Source organism: Epinephelus fuscoguttatus, linkage group LG3 (genome assembly GCF_011397635.1).
Source record: "Epinephelus fuscoguttatus linkage group LG3, E.fuscoguttatus.final_Chr_v1".
Classification (NCBI taxonomy): domain Eukaryota; kingdom Metazoa; phylum Chordata; class Actinopteri; order Perciformes; family Serranidae; genus Epinephelus; species Epinephelus fuscoguttatus.
Genome location: NC_064754.1, coordinates 25,281,691 through 25,304,081, shown reverse-complemented (window position 1 = coordinate 25,304,081; position 22,391 = coordinate 25,281,691). Strand labels below are relative to the sequence as shown.

Here is a 22,391-nt window from a genome sequence, read left to right as displayed (position 1 = left end):
AGCAGAAGGGGAGAGGCAAAGCGGGAGACACATCCAAAGGTGAACATAGAGGTACAGACACTAAGTATCAAACGTTTGTCATATTGATTTTGGAGGCCCTAGCGTGTCAGGTAATAACAACTGAAACTAATTTTGTGTAATTATAATAGATTAAAATTATCTTTGTCTTGTTCTCTTGCACTCACACCATTATCATTTATTTTCTGAGTTAAGTGATCTCATAGAAATCCCATTTCCCACAAACTCTCTTTCACTATCTTGAAGCTGCAGGGCACATTTGCGTGACGGCATTTTGCTAATCTGGGCCTCAGTGTTGTGTTGATCAAACATTATTGAAAGGAGGGAGTTCACTAACTACTGTTAGTGGTGTCTTTTTCGTTACGAACTTTTAGTAGTGCCTGCCCACACAGAGATTTCATCAATCAAATTAGTGTCAACCCTCTCACAGAGAACTAATGTACCTTTGTTGTGTGACGCGTTTTCACAGCAAAAATGAAATGAAACTTAAAATTGTTCCTGTTGAGAAAACGTTTTGACGACACAAATAAGTGCAACAGTCAAACCAAAACCCATAAACGCATATACTGATTTCCTTTAATCATGCACACCAAAATATTTCTTCTCTTCAAAACACCATTTATTCCTTGTTGGAGCGCATGATTCACTGTTTTCCCTGCTGTGCCTTTATAAGCATCCAGAGCAATGAGACTTTTATCTGATGGATAATTGAAGCGGTTTATGAATCAGTCATTTCCGCAGCAGTGGAGCAAGCAAAGAACATGTAACCAATCCCAAGACAAGTAATGAACAGGCATCTGAGAGAGACATATCTGTGGGATTCTGTGTTTTGTTTTGATCTCAGGCTTTTAGGAAAGCACAGCGCTGCTACAAGGGTTGACTTTCACTAAAATGCTCTTAAAGAGTAAACTGGATAATGCTCCAGCACAGGACGCACCTATAAATGCATGTTTTATGCCTCCTTGTCATTTTCTTCTTTAGTCTTTAGAGGCACATGAGGAGTAAGAGATGAGACAGAAGTACTTCTTGTATTTTATGCCAGTTTAGCACCTCTGAGTTTAAAGTGAGTTGAAGTGACAGAGCAGAAAAAAGAGAAACTGATCTTCTTGATAGTACCTCCACAGAAGCGTCTTCACTTTATTGGCGAAATTAAAAGAGACAATTAGAAAGACAGAGATGGAGAGAAGAGATGTACAGTAGGATTTCATCACACTGAACAGGGATACAGGTTGAAGAGAGCCATTAGGAGTTTTGTGGGGGAAGAAGGGGATGAAAGGGGGAAGGGTGAAAGTGGGAAAAGGAAAGTGGGAGAGAAGTGCTGTTTGTGGGGGAGGGAAAGGGCAAATGCACCCGTGATGAGGCCAGGAGGGTGCCGAGACACACACACACACACACACACACACACACACACTCCTGCCTGCATGTCTCATTTGAGAGAGCTGTCAGTAAAATGAAGGAGAGGAGACAGAAGTAATGTAATGAGTGCGGTCTCGACACAGCCCCGGCATGTCTCTGCTGCTTCACTGGTCATCACTACATCCCACAGAGAAACAAGAGTGTTTGCTTTTATCTGCCGTCGCTCCCTCCTCCTCCTCCTCATCATCCGCCCGGGCCGGTTGCCATGACAACAGCGGAGCTCCACCCAGGACAGAGATGTGTATGCTGGTAGAAAGAGGATTATTGGGGTCAGTGGTCTCTGTGTGTGTGCGTCTCTCTCTCTCTCTCTGTCTCTCTCTCTCTCTCACGCACATACACACATGTTTTCTCACGGCATATGATTATGCACAGACACATAACAATACAGTAACTGCTTTACTCTAACCTGAATGGAGCCAGACAATTAGTTTTGTTTTGTTGTTATTCATTGTTTAATGGATTCTCTGAACGGATAATTTCATGCATTTCAACGAAAGAATTAATTCTCCACTGATTACCGCCACAGTTTATCGGTTTTTTTTAGGTTCATATTTATGGATATTTGCTATTATTTAAAAATATTTACATGTTCTTTTTAAAACCAATGGTTGGGTTTCTCATCTCCTTTAAGGGCTACTCCAGTGATTTACTGTTGAACTTCCATGAGGTTAGAGGACTTGCAAGAGACGGATTAAACAGGGTCAAAACAGAAGCAGCAGAGGCGAGATACTCTTACTTAGTGTTCCTGTTATTGGCCAAAACTCCATAAATACTGAATCTTACATTTCCCTATAATATGTTATTGTTAGAACCTCCATGTCTAGTAAATGCCCACTTCTTTCATACTCTACACCTCCAGTTTGTTACACATTCTATTACAACCACAGCGTTGTTTACAGTGTTGCGGCACGGTGGAACAGTGGTTAGCATTGTGGCCTCACAGCAAGAGGGTTCCTGGTTTGAACCCAGTGTAGGTGTTCTCCAGGTACTCCAGCTTCCTCCCACAGTCCAAAGACATGCAGGTTAATTGTGACTCTAAATTGACCGTAGGTGTGAATATGAGTGTGAATGGTTGTCTGTCTCTATGTGTCAGCCCTGTGATAGTCTGGTGACCTGTTTAGGGTGTACCCTGCCTCTTGGCCAGTGTCAGCTTAAGATACCTGCTTTTGTCACTACATGGCCAGACATGTCCCAAACCATCTTTAAAAAAAACACCCGCTTTTGTTAGTCTTAAAGGGATAGTGCACCCAAAAATGAAAATTCAGCCATTATCTACTCACCCATATGCCGAGGGAGGCTCAGGTGAAGTTTTAGAGTCCTCACATCCCTTGCGGAGATCCCAGGGGAGAGGGGGTAGCAACACAACCCCACCTAATGCAGGCTGATGGCGCCCCAGATTCAGACGTCCAAAAACACATAATTGAAGCCACAAAAAATCTCCATACTGCTCATCCGCAGTGATCCAAGTGTCCGGAAGCCCCGACATAAAAAGTTGTTTGAACTCTGTTTTTAGCCTCACTGTAGCCTGTAGCTCTGACTGCCTCTCTGTGCAACGCGCCCACGAGACCATGAGACATGGGCACCGCCTTCATGTGTGTTCACGTGCTTTTGCTGGTCTCGCGCGCAAATCATGCACACGTGAGCTGAGCTGAATTTTCATTTTTGGGTGCACTATCCCTTTAAACAGGTCTGCTGCTGTCCTTCTCTTAATGAGAAACTCAGCTCATATACATGTAATTTGAACAACGGCATGCATATCAAACATAACAATGTATCATAGATGTAACATATCCGTGGTTTTTGCAAAGCAAATCCCAACTTTTTATTCTAACAAACTGGCCTCACACAGAACACTGTGTAACTCTTGTAAGTAAATCAAGTTTAAAAAAAGGAAACCAAGTGAAATAATTAGTTATTTCAACTAGAGCAAGTTAACAAGGAGATTAGAGTTTGGTCATTAGGAGCACTGGCAGACACATTCACCACTCATTCAGGGTCTGGCTGCTGCTCGCTCCAGATCACTGAACATAATCAATTCACGGAGAAAAATTAGCAAGTGGAACTTATAAAAACGTTGCTGAAGGGGTTTTACAAGTTGTCGAACCTGAAATGGCTAAGTTGGCAACACTGGTCTCCAAGCCCAAACCATTGACCCCTCATGATGTCAATGGTAAATGGACTGCACTTGTATAGCACCACTCAAAGCGCTTTTTACACAACATGTCACATTCACCAATTCACACACACATTCACACACGGGTGGCCGAGGCTACCATACACGGTGCCACCCGCTACATGCGCTCATACATCAATGGAACAGCCATTGGGGGCAATGTGGGGTTCAGTATCTTGCCCAAGGATACTTGGACTCACGGACTGGAGGAACCGGGGATCGAACTAAAGATCTTCTGATTAGTGGATGACCTGCTTTACCTCTAAGCCACAGGGTTATTTCCTCAGACTCTTCTTGCCCTTTTTAAAAGTGTGTCCACATTCCTCCTAATAATACCGTTATTGTGACATTTCAGCTGGAATTTTAGCCCAGTCACCAGAAGAAAATGTTGGTGTTGTACTCTTCTGAAACCACAGTCACGTTGCACATTATAAACGTATCATAAATGTTTCTAAAGTGACATACCTGTGACTACATGTATATGAGCTGACCTTGTCATCGAAATATGGAGGGGATGGTGGATGATGTGACACCTAGGCAATATTTCTGCCATTCCATTCAATTGCACTTAAGTTCATTTGCCCCCTAAGTGTGGTTCGTTTGGGCAGGTGTGAACACAACAATCACACTCAGGTGCGCACTAAACACCCGGAAAGAGACCCTCTTGAAGAGGTGGTCTCAGTCCGGTTACAAATGAACTCTGGTGCGGTTCGTTTGTGGTGAGAACGTGTTCCAACCTGGATCTGAACCATCTGCAGTCACATGACACATTGTTTGGGTTAAACATGAGCATGTTACAGTCCTGGAGGATTATTAATGTGCGCCTCCTCCTGTACTGCCTTAATATGCACATTCAGCACATCCAATGCATCAAAACATTGTTTTCTAGTTGGAGCCGCGCCTCGTTTTCAAACTGTATGGTTTGACTAAAATGAACAATGACAGCAATATAGTCCACGATGAGCAGCGCTAAAATCAACCTGCGTAGTTGTCCCTCCATTGTGACATTAGAGTCGCATTTATCTTGAAAGTGTACTCTTCTTCAATATTTGTTTACTTCCTGGATTTTTTCCACATGGAAATTCTGACCAATCAAGAGCAGCTTTCTTACACAAGGCATTTGATCTGGTCAGCTTGTAAATGCTGCCGTGAGAACACGAACCAACTCTAGGCAATTATGCAACTTTGTAACAAAATTCGTCCCTGATTCAGACCAAAAGAAACAAACTCTACGTCTGAAAGCACCCTTAAGCCAAAACATGATCTTTTCCCGACCATAACCAAGTGGTTTATGTGCCTAAACATAACCCCAGTGTTGCTGAAATGCAAAGAAACATCTAGTTGAAACATATCTGCTACATAACTTACAAATGTTGCATGTCTATGGTTTGCAGAAATGTACAATGCCAACAGTTAATCTATGGACGGGGTTGGGAATATAGTAATTATTCTTGCAAACTGGCTCACAATTGTGAACCAACACAGCTCGGATGTTTAATGCAGCTCAATTGACATGACAGGAATCTCCACCTGAGTTTTTCTGCCTGCTGCTTCTGTTGTGACTTTGTCTTTGTTTTCCTGCAGCAGCCCAGGGTTGCTCCCTGTTTGCGTTGTCTGAGGAGATAAATGTTGGGGCAGACAGCCGAGGTGGGTCGATGTTAATATCAGCTCTGGGTCTCTCTGTATAGATCAGACATTTTTGGGTCTGAGGGGGGCTCTCGGCAAAATTCTCATGAATGACTGGGCAGATTTTTCTCCTCAGACGCTCAGCACTGTGTAGACATGTTTAAACAACAGCCTCCTGTTAATCACCCTCTGCGTCTCTCTCAGACATTGTTTGATTTGACTTGATATTTGAGGTATTTTAATATTTGAGTTTTGTCTGAGGAACCTCAACTTGCATTTATAAACAGTGTTGTGCACACACTCTGAGCAAACAGCAAATCCGAGCTTGAGTTGTGATTGATGAAAAACTAATCTTGCTGTCAAAAACTCTGAAGCTCTGACTGTTTTGACTTCCTGTGAGAAGAAGTTTTATGAAGTGCGTGAACTGCATAAAAAAGGTATGTGGAGCTATTTTTTTATTTAAAAGATGTGTCTAATTGGCTTTGAAGGACAGGAGAGAGCATGTTCACTGGTAGACAGAGCAGTGTGGGAGAAACAACGCAGAGTCTGAGTTATCGCGTAATCACTGTGCAGGTTGTCATACCATCTGATCCATGAATGGCTTATTTGTCTGATTTGTGTTCCTGCGTTCATCCAGAAGGATTCGCAGAGTGAAATCATTTGATGAGGCTCCACGTGTCTCTCAGTGGGTTGCTCCGCTGCCTTTAAATCTCAGAGCCATCCTGGCCTCCTCCTGCTTTTATGAGTTGTCATATGCAGCCATCTTGTGGCTATCATCCGGCATTACAGACTCCCAGCCTCCCATGTGAGAGCTAATAACCACATCCCCTGAAGCAGAACACCTCCTTTCCCACAGCTCTGCATTTGTGATTCCATAGTATGAATAATGCATTAAAAGGTATGAAAATCTTAATTTATTTAATGGAAGAACATCTGGTGCCATTTCCACAGTTAATTGGATCCATCAAGCATGAGATTAAGCAGCACATGAGTGGCTGCAAAGTGATTTGATTACCAGCCGCTGCTAGAGTTTTGGATATACGTTTTTCCTCACATTATGCCTCTCATTAATGAGACTGTGGAGCTGTTTCAGTCCACACATGAAAGTTTCTGAAAAAATGTTTTTCATTCTGCAACCTTGCTGAGAAAGAATCGTCCATTCCCAGTCCAGCTCCCAGCAACTGCCTCCATTTAGGGTGAAAAATGCAAAGATAGATCAAGGTTTTGAAATCGAGGAATGTCATCTGGACTCTGATGCTCACAGAAGCAGCAAGTAACTTATGGGAAAGTGTTCAAGAATTACGGAGCACATTTTCTGTGTGACTATGTGAGCCATGAATTAACAAGATTTGATTTTTATTTGGTACTGTCAGAAACGAGGGAGTCATAATTTAATGCCTGTATGACCATTCAACTCTGTACCACTTTCCAATGAGTCTTTATAAAGGAGTTATGTAACGTATGGCTCTGTTTTTGGTTTATAAATCATTTATTAAAGCTTCACAGATCAGTAAGCATGACAACTTACCAGGCTGTGAAACTCAATTTGCCTTGTGTTTATCCTCCTCCAGCAGTTAAGTTGCTTGTTAACTGGCTCTTAATTGAATTGGGAATACCCAAATGTATGAAGAAGGAGTTAAGACTGAAACTAATATTACAGTAAATATGTAGCTGGATCTAGAACAGTGGCTCCCAGCCTTTCTTCTTAAGGGACCATTTTGCTGTCATTGAGTAAACTGATGACCCCTTACTAATGGAATCTAACCCTTTTTTCATTTCATAAAAATACAAAGAAATTCATAAACTGTACAATTAACCCAAATAGTGAACACAGTAACTGCAGGAAGTGTGTAAAGTGGGCTTGTCTGTATAATCTACATAAAAAAAGCGATGTGATTTAGTTCTCTTCACAGAAATGACTGAAATGCTGCGTTTTTGCGCCCTCAAGTTTGTTGTTTTCAGTATAGATGCACAACAGGCTCAAAAACCAGAGTGACGCTGTTGCAGCATGTCTGTTCTTAAGTGCCTATTTTTCAACTTTTGTCATGTGTTAAGGATCAACAAATCACAGCAGGCAGATATCTTTCCCGTCTTCCATAAATATCAGTCTGTGATAAATATGGAGGAGAAGTTGATCATTTTAATGCAGAGCTGCCAGATCTTTACATCTGCCCCACAGACACCACCAGTGATCGAGGACACTGGTTCCCAAACTTTTTCTGCAGGGACCCATATTGTTACCATAGTAGACACTGGTGCCCTAAGGGGGTTGTGTGGTTGGGAACCACTGATTTAGGAGACCCTAGGTTTGGCTTATGAAACAGGGGACACAGCGAGCCTGGTTCAGTCCAAAAGTAACAAAATCTGCCTCCCAGCACCTCTAAAACAAACTCATTAACATGTTAAATCTCATTTGTTTATTTTGCATTTTCACCCAGATCAGTAACTTCTGGGGTGTCTGTTGGTTGCTGGGCAACTGGTCCCACACAAGGAAGTGAAAAAGCATATTTCCCCAAACTTTGAACTATTCCTTTAAATATTCTAACTGCAGTCTTGACAGCTAATTAGAGACTGAGAAATCACTGACACTCTATTAATGACTGGCTAAGATTTATAACTGCAGATTAAAGGCTTATTATAAAGTGAGTTAGTCAGTAATCCATCACGTCTGCTGCTGAGGCCATTACAGTACATGCTGTACTGTACTGTGGTGGAACTCCTCACATTTCAGCTGGTCTGGAAGAAGCCTGAGAACCAGATCCCAGCCACATTATAGAAAAAAAATGTACTTGGGAGACAAATCTCACAATGAAAAATGCCTCCTTAATAAGAATAAACAAATGTCCCTTCAATAGTAAACAAATACATTCATATATGAGGTTAGGGGTTATATTGTGTTTCAGTGAAAATAAATAAATCACAAAATAAAGCCTGTGGGCATCGCGTTATCATTAGGCAAGCAAAACTCAGGTTTAAAACCTGTGGAAACAAAGTCCTGGAACAGTGAGATGATGCTGCTGACCTATAGCAACATATAGGCTCCTCTTTTTTCTGAGACTCCAGACTTTGGTCCATGGAGACTTTTTTCTTCAGAGATCTGGTTGGTCAGGTGCCGAGGTGTTGACAGGCTGTGATCCGATACTCTGAGTCAGCCTGCTCTGGAGCAGGTTAGCTGTTCTGCATAAGTTACCATGGTGATGGCTTCATAGTACTGGAAACTCAGAGTTAACCCTGAAGTTACCTACTAACTCCAAATCCTGCTTCATAGTACGGGCCTCTGTTATTCTGGCTGACAATATCTGCTAACGTGACGTCTGCATTACATTGAGGAAGGACCAGAATGCACTAGGTGTGCAATTACCCATGTCTCTTAAGCCCCACAAGGCATCGCCACACCCTGATTGGCCCAGGGAGGAAACACTCTCAGTTCCTCTCTAGGAGACAACACTTTCATGTGATCACATTTCTTTTTCACTGAGGAAAAAAAAAAAAAAAATCTAAGAAATGATGATGTCATTTTTGCTCGGGTCAGCAAACAAGCATGTTCCTTATGCCCTACATTCAGCTGAAAAGAACTGGGGAGAGGGAAATGACAGCAGGTAGCAAGGTATGAGGGACTGCTACAGTACTATCACTAAAGACAGCAGCTTGGCAACCCAAAAGTTGCTGAGATTTGATTCAGTGCTTCACTCCTGTTGGTGATGTCATTCATCAGAGAGGCTGAGGAGAGCTACATCTTGACAATGGTCAGCCATAACAGTGGATGTGGAGTGACTCTGCGGTCCTGACTGGAGGTCAAAAGGTCACCTTCCACCGCAGAGCCCAGGAGGAAGAACAGTCAGTCCTGTGTGGAGCCGTGACCAGGTCAGCACAGTGCAGAGAGCCAGACACAGAGCTGTGACTGACTGCAGCGCTGCACCAGGCCCAGAGGTATCCAGGTCATGTTAGTTTATCATCCTGGTGTGAGACAACCAGGGTTTATTGATACAAGCAGCCACGGGGAGTCAGAGGAGGGACGTGACACGGAGCTGTCAGACGGCAGGGTGGCCTCCACAGTTCATGGTTTTATGTCTGTTAGTTAGTTTCTCTGTATGCGCTGAAGCTTTGTTGGATCCTGTTATTCCACACTGTGTGGCACTGCATTCAGACCCAACACTCATCAAACATTTAGTTATGTTGTAGCTTCACTGAGTCGTCTCTCAGCCACCCCTGTGATGTCCCGACTGTGTGTAGGGTCACTGTCCTGTCGGAGGACGGCCCTTCAGCCCCCTGTGAAGTGCTCTGGACCTGTTTTTTATTAAAGACATCTCTGTACTTTGTTCAGCTTTCCCTCCACCCTGACCCACCCCCAGTCCCTGCCTCTGAAAAACACCCTCCGGCATGATGCTGCCACTGCCGCGCCTCTCCACTGGGATGGCACTGCGCGGGTGATGAGCAATGCCTGGTTTCCTCCAGATATGACACTTAGAAGTGAGACCAAACAGTTCAATCTCAGTTTCATCAGAGCAGAGGATCTTGTTTCTCACAGATCTGTGCCTCGCCACAATCCTGCCTCTGAGCTCTGCGGGCAGTTTCCTCTGATTGCTGTTTGCTCATTGTCAGCTGTGAGACCTCATACAGGCAGATGTGTGCCTTTACAAATTCTGTCCAATCAATTTAACTGACCACAGGTGGGATCTGATCAAGGTGTAGGAGCCTCTCAAAGATGATCAGGAGCAATGGGAGGCGCCTGGGCTTAATTTCAAGTGTCATAGCAAAACATCTTTATACTTCTTCATGTGTTCTTTCAGTTTTTTCTTCTCATACACTTGCAAAAATGTCTAAAATCCAGTTTTCACTTTGTCAGTATTGAGTGTAGACTGAAGAGGGAACACATTAAACTACTTGTGTGAAGGGATCTACAAACTTTCTGATTGCTTGTTCAAAAGCTTCATTGAAGCTTAATGATTTTAAAACTAAGCAGAGGCTTTTTTTTGTATTTTTTATTATCATTTATTTTTATTTAATCTTTAATTCACCTACAAAACCACCCTAAAACCATTATCCATACCGCAAAAAAGAGCAATACGAATTTTACACAATGTTGGCTATCAGGAACTCACCAATAACCCGCTTTTGAAGTCACATGAACTGGGGGGTGTAATTTATGAGGTAGATTAAAATTGCAATTGCAATTGGGTGAAGATAAAAACAAAGTAAAGATATCAGACACTTTAAAGATTCACCAAGACAGTATTTTCATAGGGTACGGAAATGATTAGAGGGAATGTAATGCACAGTCAGGGTGATGCTGTTGCCTGTATTCTCTATTTGTTTTTTTGTATTTGTTTTATATGAATCTGTTTTTGCATCTGGAACCTCCCCTTTACAACACGCTTGAGACGCACCCTCGTTTGAGGACTTGGCTCAGATTCCGGTTTTACTCCTTAAAGGGATAGTGCACCCAAAAATGAAAATTCAGCCATTGTCTACTCACCCATATGCCGAGGGAGGCTCAGGTGAAGTTTTAGTCCTCACAACACTTGTGGAGATCCAAGGGGAGAGTGGGTAGCAACACAACTCCACCTAATGGACTCTAAAACTTCACCATCGGCATATGGGTGAATAGATATTAGCTATGTTTCCATCCAAAAGTGATTTGAATCATTGGGAAATGTGCATTAAAAGAAATACGAATCCTGTGTGTTTCCATTAAATGTACGGACTTTGGTGAAAACTACTAACTCACGTGAGTTTTCCGCAGAACCGGAAACAAAACAAGTCTCGCATTCTTCTTCTTCTACGTTTTCTGGCGGTTGGCAACCAGCTTGTAAATGCATTACCACCTTCCCGACCCAGAGTGTGGATATCACCATGGAAAGAGGTGCACTACGTCAGACTTAATTTGAACATCACTGTTTCCATCCCCCGTTTTGCGAATCAACATTTTTTCGAATCAACCAAAACCCGGCTAAAGTGAGCGTATTTTAGTTTGTGCAAATCAGGGGATTTTAATTCGAATTTTGGCATTTCCATCATAATTTTCCGATGCGATACTTCTAGATGCGCATCTAAACAGGCTGATTGGCTAATGGCTGAATTTTCATTTTTGGGTGCACTATCCCTTTAAAAAATCTTATCCCATTTTGATTTGGCGGTGGGAACCTCTTGCGACCGCATGCCTTTGCTGACGTCGACCCCAGCAGGATTCGAACCCTTGACCTTCCACATGGAAGACAAGTGCTCTAACCACTATTTGTTTTATATACGGGGTAGTATTGGTTATCAGGTATGAAGAATTGCAGTATTTATGTTATAGTTTGATTAGTGATGGATTAGCATAGTTTGGGATTAGGGGCAGGGCTACACAAGCATGTTGCTTCCTTCTCCTTTTCGGACATGAAATGTTCTTTTATGTTTCTCATTGTAAATCTTTTCATGAATCACTGTTTGTCTCTGTTATGTAGGTTTTTTTCTTTTACAATATAGTCTTTTTTTAATGTTCAACATAATTATTAGTATATTACTGTAGTGTTCCATCAAACTGAAAATATTCGATGTTATCTGTATCATTTCCTACACACCAGCATGACATGTTTAAGATGTTTGAAAGATTTGGGATCACCACAGGAGTTAAAAATCAAGTTTTGAGTGTTGCAACAGAACTTTGTAAAGTTTGTAATGACTGACCCATTAGCTGGCTACTGCTTGTTAAGAAATTCAACACACTTTTGTTGCTCTGATAAAAATAAGAGTTACTGTAAATAAATTAAAAGTCATTTATCACATAGTGCGATAAAGATTATTTTCGTTACAGATTGATCTGACAATAATTTTCTCAGATAATTGTCAGGACACAATTACAAATAAATTAAAAAGTGATGTGTTAAGTTTGAATCAATGCTCCAGCCTTCAAACATTTAACATTAACTATATGCACTAACAATACCAGCGACAGAAAACCATTTAAATCAGATTACCACAACAACCTGGTTCTCTTCATAAATACAGTTAGTAAATAACTGCACGCAGACAGCGGAGATATTTTTTAGGAATAATTTATTGCCAGTAGGAAAGCGTGAGCTTGTGGCAGTATTCAATAAAAACCTTAACAAGACCATAGCGTTGCTCACACACACATAGACACCTGAAAAAGTCACGTGTCCATGGATAACTCTGCACTATAAATATATTGGGTCCCATTTTCTTGGTGGAAAAATAAAGAGGTTCCAAAGTCAAAATTTACAAACAAACAAATAAAAAAAACAACACAAGAATATGCAGTCGTTCATTGAAGACCCTTTTTGAAATGAGCAGGAGACAATAAACGTTACGAGTACACTGTGTTTCGGAAAAGCCACGCTCTTTTCTTCTTTCTCTCTCTTTTTTTTTTTTTAAATGTTTCCTTTTTTTTGTGAATGTAAGCACAGTAAGGCTGATAATGTCACACCATTTAACTCTTTTTTGTTGAAAATAAAAGCATAGAATATCTACAAAACCTAGTAAACTTTGAAATCAAAACTGTACATTTAAATTTACATTGAAAATGAGGACTTGTATAAAAACATTTTGCTTGGTTTTATTTATAGAAACAAAGATGTTGACGTGAAATATTCTTTTTTTTTCTCTCATGATGCTTTTCCTGTTGCACATTGAAATGTTGACCCTTCAGACAGTCCACTTCCTGTGTATGATGACAGTTAAAGCGATGGCACTGCCAGCTCAGAGGGGCAGGAGTTGGACTGAGCAGATGTTGAGATGCTACAGAGTCTCTCCCATAGCTTCATGAGATCTTCTCAGCCAATTGGCCTTCACAATCAGTCTCAACAACCCGTGTTCAGACTCAATTCATGTGTGTGTGTGTGTGTGTGTGTGTGTTTGTGTGTGTGTGTTTGTGTGTGTATGAGTGTGTATGAGTGTGTGTGTTTTCTGTGTACACATACTGTGCATGTTTGGTGTGGGTGGTGTGTGAGGGGTTAACATAAGGTGTAGCTGTGGGTTCAGGCACTTTTGTTTGGATCCAGTGTCAGACTTCAGTGTGCTGTTGGGAGTCCAGCGCCGGGATGGCCAGCCGCTCAAAGTGGCCCTCATCGCCGCTCTCGTAGTCGCTTATCATCACCTCGGACTCCTCGCAGCACGCTGACATGTCCGAGCAGGAGGCTGTGGACGTGTACAGAGACATGGACATGTTGTCCAGAGCTGAGGAGTCAAAGTCCCGACTACAACCTAAAGGGTAGCCCCCTCTGTAGCCACCGGCGCCCATGGTGGAAGCTGGGGTGGTGGTGCCTGAGGTGGAAGTCGCACCCTGGCCCTCGGTGTCGCCCCCGTCGCTTGGGTAGGAGTGCTGTGGTAGGTACTGGTTAAGGCTGTAGAGCTGGGGCAGGGCCGGGCGCTGGCGGACCCCAGCTGGACCGCTCGGCCCGGTCACAGGCAGGTCAAAATCTCTGGGCCGCAGCGTGTCGCAGCGGTCGGCGTACTCCGGCAAAGGTGGTGGCGGCAGGTCGTCGTTTGCGGGGAAGTCCTCCGGCGGCGGAGGGAAGTCGCTCTCAATGTCGAAGCCGCCGGGATAGTAGTCGGTGTCGATGGCATTGGGGTCACTGTACAGAGGGGCGGGCGACTCCACAACCTCATACTGTGGGCACTCCTGGATTCCAGGAAGTTGAACACTTGGCATCCAATCAGATGTGTCCCAGTGATATCCTGATTGATAGGGAAGAGCCCAAACACACTCGTTAGTGTTCCGCACCAAAGCTAACACACAGTACAGTTAGTTACATCCACCAAATGACATGATGTTAATGTTAAAAACCCCACACCATGCAACACAAACACAACACGTCACACACCAACACGATGAGTCCTTCATTAATAAACACACCACTTTGTGAGAGCAACTTTTTAACACACTGCAAACACATTTACAGACTTAAAGACACAGTGACATAAAAAATACATTTATTATCACCTAGTTCTGTCTCTGTGTTATTTATTCAATTATCTGTTATCTTGTTATGTGCCAAAAATAAGAAAAAAAAACTTAATCGAGGATTTTTATAGCAAAAAAATTAGTTTTCTTCAGTGTATACATATTTATTAAATCAAATGATTTATGGTGACAAGCTAACCCCACCCAACATATCAATCCCTGCTTTAACACACCTAATGAATTTGATTGAAGTCCCTCCAGCTATTCTATCTTGCCCATGTGATGTGTTCACATGGAAACACGATAATAAACAGAACAAAAAGACGCCCTGACTTCCGTTTCACCGTGACTTAAAGACAGCTGTCGTTCCCTCCACCACAAACAAATCATATTAAATATATACTTTCAATTTTAGGGTTTTAAGTGTTTTGAAAATAGTTACTATAAATGCTGTGACAAACACACACAAACACACACACACACACACACACACACACACACACACACACACACCATCCAGTCTGTTAAATTTAAAAATTATTTACTGAGCAAAACCCTTGATCATATAATAATTATATAAACATTTTCTTTAACGTCACAGCATCAAAGTCATGCATGGGAATGTTTTCAGGCCGATAAACACTCTTACAGAGTCAGATGTGACGCAGAAAGCGCTCAGTGTCACAGCAGCTCGGCCTTAACCCTCTCCTCATTAAGCTCTGGGGTTAGTGGTTAAGAGTTAGACGGGGGGGGACGAGATCAGGGGGGAACACCAGTGAACACCAGGCAAACAAAGATGTAAAAAGTCACCTCTTGGGTTCTTGAGATCATGAGCCAAAAAAGACTCTTTATACGAGGCAAGGAGGAGGAGAAAGAGAGAAAGAACAAGTCACTTTAAAACCTGAGAGGAGAGAACAATGGGCTGAGAACACCAATGAAAATGTGGACAATGAAACACTGAGAGACACGGTAATGATAAAGGAGAGCGGCAGGTTAATTAATGGACAACAGCTTTGCCATTTTCTTAAACAGACTTGAGGTGTGTAATCAAAAGTTGTCAAAGATCAATAGTGGGACTTGAAGGCAACACTTATGCGCCTGTTTAATTGAGTTTATTTGCATATCTTTTTAATTAGCGGCTGAATCTAGAAAGGAGCGCGTCGGGCTTGGATGAGGTTTGTCAGTGTAAGATAATGGCAGCTCTATAACCTGCACTTCACATCCCAACACCAAGGACAAAACTACTGGCAGATGGAAGCAATAAAAGAGTACCTTCTCCTTCCACCGTGTCAACAGCAGAGTTGACAAGGTGGATTACAGTCACTATGGAGGCTTGTGAGAGGCAGGACAGGGGAGAGTGGGTGGAAGAGAGCTAGCATTAGTACAAATGCTTTTATAATTTCAAAAGACAAGAAGACATATGGAGTGCATGGTGGTGGGAGTGGTGCCAGCACAAGTGACACTTCCCACAAACGTCTTTGTCCATGTTGCTGGACAGGTTTTATCTTTTCAACACTGAATGTTGGGGGGGGGGGGGGGTGTCATGGCTGGGCACAAGACAATGGTGGAAGGTGACACAGTGGGCGTAGGGGGAAGGTCTGGTTTTGTTTGTGCAAGATAACACACAACAACAACATACTGAGATGCTACGGGGTGCCATTGACAGTACAGATGGAAGAATCAGTGAAATTCCCCGGAGATATGAACACATTTCCAACCTTAACACAGAAAAGCCTGTGTGTGTGTGTGTTTAGAAAACAAACCGAGGAAATGAGGAAACAAAGAGGAAATATTCAATCTCTAATTCAATTTAGGATTCATTTGCAGTTTTCGAGGTAAGAAATGAAGGTTTTGATGACTTATGAGCAGCACAATCCCCATCGTGATATCCCGGTAATGACAGGGTAATAAGTGAGATATGAGGAGGAAATAACAGGAGAACATAATGTATGTGTGTATACCCTTGTGATATGTTCCTTGATGTTTGCTTTAAACATCCGTTTGTAGCTACACTTCGGAGAAAAAAAAAGAAGAGACAAACAAAAGAAGGAGGAAAGGCATGCTTGTAAATTAAAAAATAAATGAAAGGCAGACAGTTGTCAAAGTCGATGACCTTGTGAGTGATTTCCAAACAGAACATAACTGCTTCCTGAGTAAGTCATCAAATTCCTTTGGAACACGACAGATTAGAAAACAGGGTCGTGTTGGTTTTTTTTGTTTGTTTGTTAAATACACATATATTTCTGTCTATCATCCCGGGAGAATTACACCGAACAAGTTGTTGTGATTGCTTCCGTCTGTACCGGCAGTGATTGAGGACTTACAGGCTGGACCCCCCTATTTAAAACCTTGTTCTGGATCTGTGGACTGATTTGATCCATATGGGAGCTGAAGCCCCGCAGCAAAAAGAAAGAGAAAAGAACATGTGACCCCAGAGCCACCATTTGGGTCATCCATTCTGAGCATGCAGAGAAACAAGAGTTAGCATCGAAATCAACAAGACAAAAGGTAACTGTTGCAAAACCCTGCAGGCTGATCACACAAAAGAAAAACAAAAGAAAAGAAAGCAGTAACTCATCCCAGGTGCAGAACGACATCTCATACATGTATGTGTTACAAAAACATGGCATTTTTCACACTAGGCTGGCTTGTTAGTTTTTCTTTGTATGACTAAGAGGGATGGCTTTAACATGTTGGATGGCAGCATACCGTTATCATCGCAGGACTCTGACTGGAAGGAGCTGAGGGACTGGACCTCAGACATGCTGCCCCTGGTGTTGTAGGGGTGACAGGCGCTGTCCTCCACAGGCTTCTTGGTCAGGCACGGGTCCAAGTCCACCACTTTAGCTGGAAGAGACGGCACAGTTTGATTTTAGTGAAAACCTACATACATAGATGAGATGGCAAACCATACAGTTTGAAAACGAGGCGCGGCTCCAACTAGAAAACAATGTTTTGATGCACTGGATGTGCTGAATGTGCATATTAAGGCAGTACAGGAGGAGGTGCACATTAATAATCCTCCAGGACTGTAACATGCTCATGTTTAACCTAAACAATGTGTCATGTGACTGTAGTTGGTTCAGATCAAGGTCAAAACACGTTCTCACTACAAACAAACCGCACCAGAGTTCTTTGTAACTGGACTGAGACCACCTCTTCAGAAGGTCTTGGTTTGGTTGTTTTGGTGCGCACCCCAGTATGATTGCAGTGTTCACACTTGCACAAATGAACCGCGTTTAGGGGGCAAGCGAATTTGAGTTCGATTGAACCGAACTAAACAGGGCAGGTATGAAAGCACACAAAGTAAAAAGTACACGATGACCAGCGCTAAAATCAACCCATGTAGTTGTCTCTCCATAGCGCAGGGCATTTGATCTGGTCAGCTTGTAAATGCTGCCATGAGATTAGATGAGATCCTGATGAACCTTTTTGCACTTTGCGTGGTGTGTTTATGAATGTAATATGTTGTGAAACCTTGAGTGGAAAGGCCTTATTGTCCATATATCACAATATGGCAAATATGTACAAAATCTCTGATATAATGTGATTAATGTTCGATGCATTTCTGCTCCACTGTTGTGCATAAGGCAAAACTTTCATTATCACATGTAAAACCACCACCATTTTTTTTAAATTTAATTTGGAATGAACTTGAACAACGGAATTTAGCAGCAAGTTTCCTGGCTGGAGCTTCATAATTTGATTCGCAATTATAGAGGAAATAGAGACAAAGTTAAACTAGTAATTAACTTAAGTGTTCCAGTTCAGCACTGCCTTTATTTTTCCTATAATTAGGACCAAATTACATTGTCCTTTCCCGGATATTCACAAGACAATGATTAGGTAAATATGGACCCATAAAATCATGTTACCCAGAATTAAAACTAAGCATTATCATGATAGGATTTTGCTGAAACTCAATGATACTTTTGAATTGTTTGCTTTAAATGCAGCACAAGTCATAATAGCAGCAATTTGGACCTCCTGCCTGGGCACAGGTAAGTAAAGCTGTTGAGGACTTACCATCATAATCATAGTCCCAGTTTGGCTTCTGGATGGAGTCACTGTCTGAGACAGAGTTGGAGGGAGGGGGAGGAGGGAGGTTGGGTGCTACACTGCACACAGCCACAGTCTTGCGGTGTCCATGCACAGAGTCTGGGTTGAAGGTGCTGAACTCCGGGTGCTCCGGGATGGCCGAGCCTTCGAATGAGTTCCTGTCCAAGTTGTTTCTTGAGTCGCTTGGAATGCTGGGAGTGTAGGAGATGGGCCTCACGGGGACCTGAGGCGGGATGTCGGAGTAGATGTTCTTGTTGAGTTTGGCGTCAAAGTAAGGTCTCTGCAGGAAGGAGTGAGGCGCTGTTGAGCCTCCGAGATGTTTATCGTCGTTGTTGTTCTTTGACCTCCTGCGGCAAGCCTTCTTGCGGATGATGATGAAGAGGAGGACCAGGATGAAGATGCTGGACACAAAGACCACGATGCCGATCACCTCCTCCAGGCCGATGTTCCAGGAGGTGGAGATGAATTCATTGCGGACCTCAGTGCGGAGCTCACACATCTGTCCGTTGAAACCCAGCGAGCAGTTGCACTTGTAGGAGCCGTATGTGTTCTGGCACTGGCCTCCATTGGCACAGGGGTTCTTGATGCACTCGTCCACATCGCTCAGGCACCTGGACGGCACAGTGGAATTTAGTGAGGTGTTAAAAACCACTGATGTAAGAGTGTCAAGGTGAAGATACTGAATAATTTAAGGTGTTCAGTTCATAAATTCGAACACATACCTGTCACCCTGGAAGCCTGCTTCACACTCACACACTGGACCGTCCAGACTGTCAATGCACTTTCCACTGTTTTTACAGGGGTTGTCTCTGCAGTACGGCCCCAACTGGCACCTGCATTCAAAACAAGTTCACTTAAGAAGCCTAAAAAATATATGAGAACTGCATTTCTGAAATGTGTTTTTGCAAACGCAGAAAGGATATACTACAGTGTCAAGCAATGGGTATGATATAATTCATGAATACAGATGTACAAAATCCCCCTGACATGAAAATGCAGGTTCAAACTCAAACTACTTCTCAATGTTAAATGTTAGTATTAAGTATTTACTTCAGTATTAGAATTACAACATCATACTGACATGGCATCAATGCTGTATGCAGCAAGAAACTGTTCACTTTTCCTATTTAATACCAAACAGAAAAAGGTTGTGGTACCTTTGTCCTGAGTACTGCCCTCTGCACTGGCAGTAGAAGTCCTCTGCACGAGGTACACAGGTGCCCCCGTACAAGCAGGGGTTGGAGGCACAAGGGCTTATGCCAATCTCACAGTGGGTGCCCATGAACGAGGCGGGACACTTACAGAAGTAGCCTGCAGAATTTAGAAACAAGACAATGACATTTTTAAACTTCTCAAGTCCCAGTCAGTTTAGGAAGAATCACTGGAGGTGAATTTCCTCTTTAAACAGCTAAAGGTGAGCCACGTATAAACACAATTTCCTGGTGCTTTTACTTTAACTGTTCACTTGTTAAATTCTGCATATTCATATTAATTCCAATAGTACAATGATGAGCTGAGCATGCTGTTTGGAGTGTGATCTTTTTTTAAAATTCAGCTGATGTAACTGTAATTTAACACATCCTGCAGATGTTTTACAAAGAGCCTTCCAGCGATGGTGAGGGATTATGCCCCCTGAACCGCTGGCAGGTTTTTAATGTGAAACAGATGCAGAAGTGTTGAGTTTGCAATAACAGCAAACAGCACTAACTGCAAATTAACACAGCAACAGGAACACATAAGAAAACAGTGAGAGGTCCTGCAAAGCTACGGTAGGAGATGCCTGACTAATAGCCTGTCTTGAATAAAAGAAGAGGGTAATCTGTTTCAGTAGCATGTAGCAGAGAGGAAACTATGCTTGATTTGCAGTTGGGGATTTAGAGCACAACTAAAACTCCTCTTCAACTCGCTGAGACCTAACATAATGTACAGATACTGAGGTCGTAAAGCATACTAAAAGGACAGCCTTAAGTTTACCTAAAGCTACACCAGAGAGACTCTGAGTGCAATGAGCTGAGCAGGACATTAATGTACCTCCATTAGGCAGCGAGGTGCAGCTGCCTCCATTGGTGCAGGGGTTGCTGGAACAACTCTCGGCGGGTGCGAGCGCACAGCCTGGGGTGACGTCCACTATGTCCTCCAGCACAGCGTGGGCCCGGTGAGCTTTGGTGTTGAGAGGCAGCTCCTGGCCGTTCAGGGTGATGGCCTCCATGCAGCCGCGGAGCCCGTTGGTGACGGGCAAGCTGCGTCCATGGCGAGCCGAGGCGAGCTGGCGTATGTGACCACCGAAATAAATGCTGTTGTCGAGGTTGAGGGTTCGCAGGGTGCCCGGTGCTGTGCCTGAGGCTGCGTGCACCCGGTCCAGCACCAGCTTAGCGTAGTTACCATCCACCTCCAGTGTGAGAGTGTGCCACTCCCCGTCATTAACCTGAGCGCTGTGGACTGACACAAGGCCGGGGCCGCTGCCACAGTCGAACTTGTACTGCAGACGGCCGTTCACGATCTGTCAGAGTCACAAAAAAGGACTTAAAGCATGATAAACATCCAGCAGTGAGCAGACTTAACAAAGTTTTTATCTCATCAATTCTGCTTTTTCATTCATAGTCCTCAAGATTACAACTTCGGTGGAAAAATCATAATCAAATCATCAAGCCACAGTTATAAATCAATGTCTGACACAGTCATAAATCCCTCCCCATCAGAAAATACACTGTGCATCAATGCATTACCAAGCCATGAAATAATTGTGACTCTTATCTTGATATAGAGCAGACTAATGTCGACTAGCAACACAAGCTTTACAGGAGATCTTTACTTAACATATACCTTGTGCTGGTGCCTTGAAACAAAACAAGCCCTTCTCCAAACAGTTAGGAGATATTAAAAGCCTCACACGGCAGCCTGATAAACAATGACTGCTTCTCTGCCAGCCAGGTTTTAGCCTAAAGTCTGGCATGCAGACTGCTACACCAGACAGACTCTGAAAGGAATGTGTGGAAAACTGCTTTCTGTTCCCCTCCCAGCACTAAAATAGCTCTTCTGTGTGAGATTTTTTTTTCTTCAACCCACCACCACATTCCCATAGTCCCTCAAGTGAAAGGGGTTTTAAAATGGCTTTTTGAACCCTTCAGCATAGTTGATTGGTACACATGGCTGGATGGTCTCATGGGAGGGCGGGTCAGTTATGTGTTTATTAAGCCCTTCTGATATGGAAATGCTGGGCAGTAATACAGAGGCCAGCTCAGAAATGCAGAGGGACTGTCAGTCTAGACTTAATTATGATAAGCGAAGGTTATCGTTTTGGTTTTTAAGAAGCAGAAGGAATAAATGCATGGTTACGGCTCAGTAATAAGGCTGGACCAATACCTTTAAACACACACACACACACCTCAAGGATGCTGTAGTCGGTTCCTTTAGCGTACATGACAGTAGCATGGCTGGAGAACGTCCTGAGTCTCAGCGAGAGTTTCATCAGCTCCTTGTTCTCATTCTCCATCAGAAGGTATTTCACATAGCCGCTGCCGCTGAACGTCAGTGAGTGGCCATCTGATAAGAAGTAACAGACATGTGTTACTAATAAGGGTGAGGAAAAATAATAAAGGGTACAGGTAGAAGAAGCTAGAGACGAGTGAAGGACAAAGAGATATCTGGGAAGACAGACTATTAAAAGGTGGGATGTCTTACCAGAGCATTTGCCCTTTTTGCCCTCTGGACACACACAGCTGTACACGGTATCTCTTGGATCTGCCACACACTCCATCCCCTCAGGACAGGGGCTGTTCTCACACAGGTTGTTCAACACGGGACATCTGCCACCTAAATGAAAACACACCTCCATTTAGAAAAAAGGTGTTTCTGACAGGCAGGAAATGTGTAAATGCACGTGTGTGTGTGTGTGTGTGTGTGTGTGTGTGTGGTGTAACAGTCTACCTTCACACTGGCAGGTTGCAGTTCTCAGGTGTCGCGGGGTGACAAAGCTCAGGCGAGCCGTGCTATAAGTGGACATAGCAGTCTTGTCCAGGGAGATGACCTCATCGCAGAAGCTTAACGGGCAGTCCAGACCCGCACACAGCTTCTGCACCACCCGCACGATCCTAACGCCCGTCATCTCCTCGATCACAGCTGCGGAGGAGTTCAGCTTACGGAAGACGACCTGAGGACAATTAAAACATGAGAATCAGCTTTTCTCCATCACAG

General features: G+C 43.2%; 1 protein-coding gene across 9 annotated transcripts in view; it reads right to left on the bottom strand.

Annotated features, from left to right (window-relative positions):
• Nucleotides 1-12,254: 12,254 nt before the first annotated feature.
• The window catches only part of fat1a (FAT atypical cadherin 1a), an 89,079-nt gene continuing 78,942 nt past the window's right edge, over nucleotides 12,255-22,391 (bottom strand). For 3 of the 9 annotated variants that reach the window (XM_049566863.1, XM_049566852.1, XM_049566880.1), the window contains 10 exons: nucleotides 22,125-22,347; nucleotides 21,879-22,010; nucleotides 21,583-21,740; nucleotides 20,229-20,697; nucleotides 19,355-19,508; nucleotides 18,920-19,030; nucleotides 18,165-18,808; nucleotides 16,848-16,985; nucleotides 14,949-14,984; nucleotides 12,255-13,912 (listed from right to left, as the gene is read on the bottom strand). In XM_049566863.1, coding sequence (XP_049422820.1) covers nucleotides 13,239-13,912; nucleotides 14,949-14,984; nucleotides 16,848-16,985; nucleotides 18,165-18,808; nucleotides 18,920-19,030; nucleotides 19,355-19,508; nucleotides 20,229-20,697; nucleotides 21,583-21,740; nucleotides 21,879-22,010; nucleotides 22,125-22,347 — 2,739 coding nt within the window. In that variant the 3' untranslated portion in view covers nucleotides 12,255-13,238. The other 6 variants (XM_049566869.1, XM_049566888.1, XM_049566916.1 and 3 more) reach the window with 5 other exon arrangements.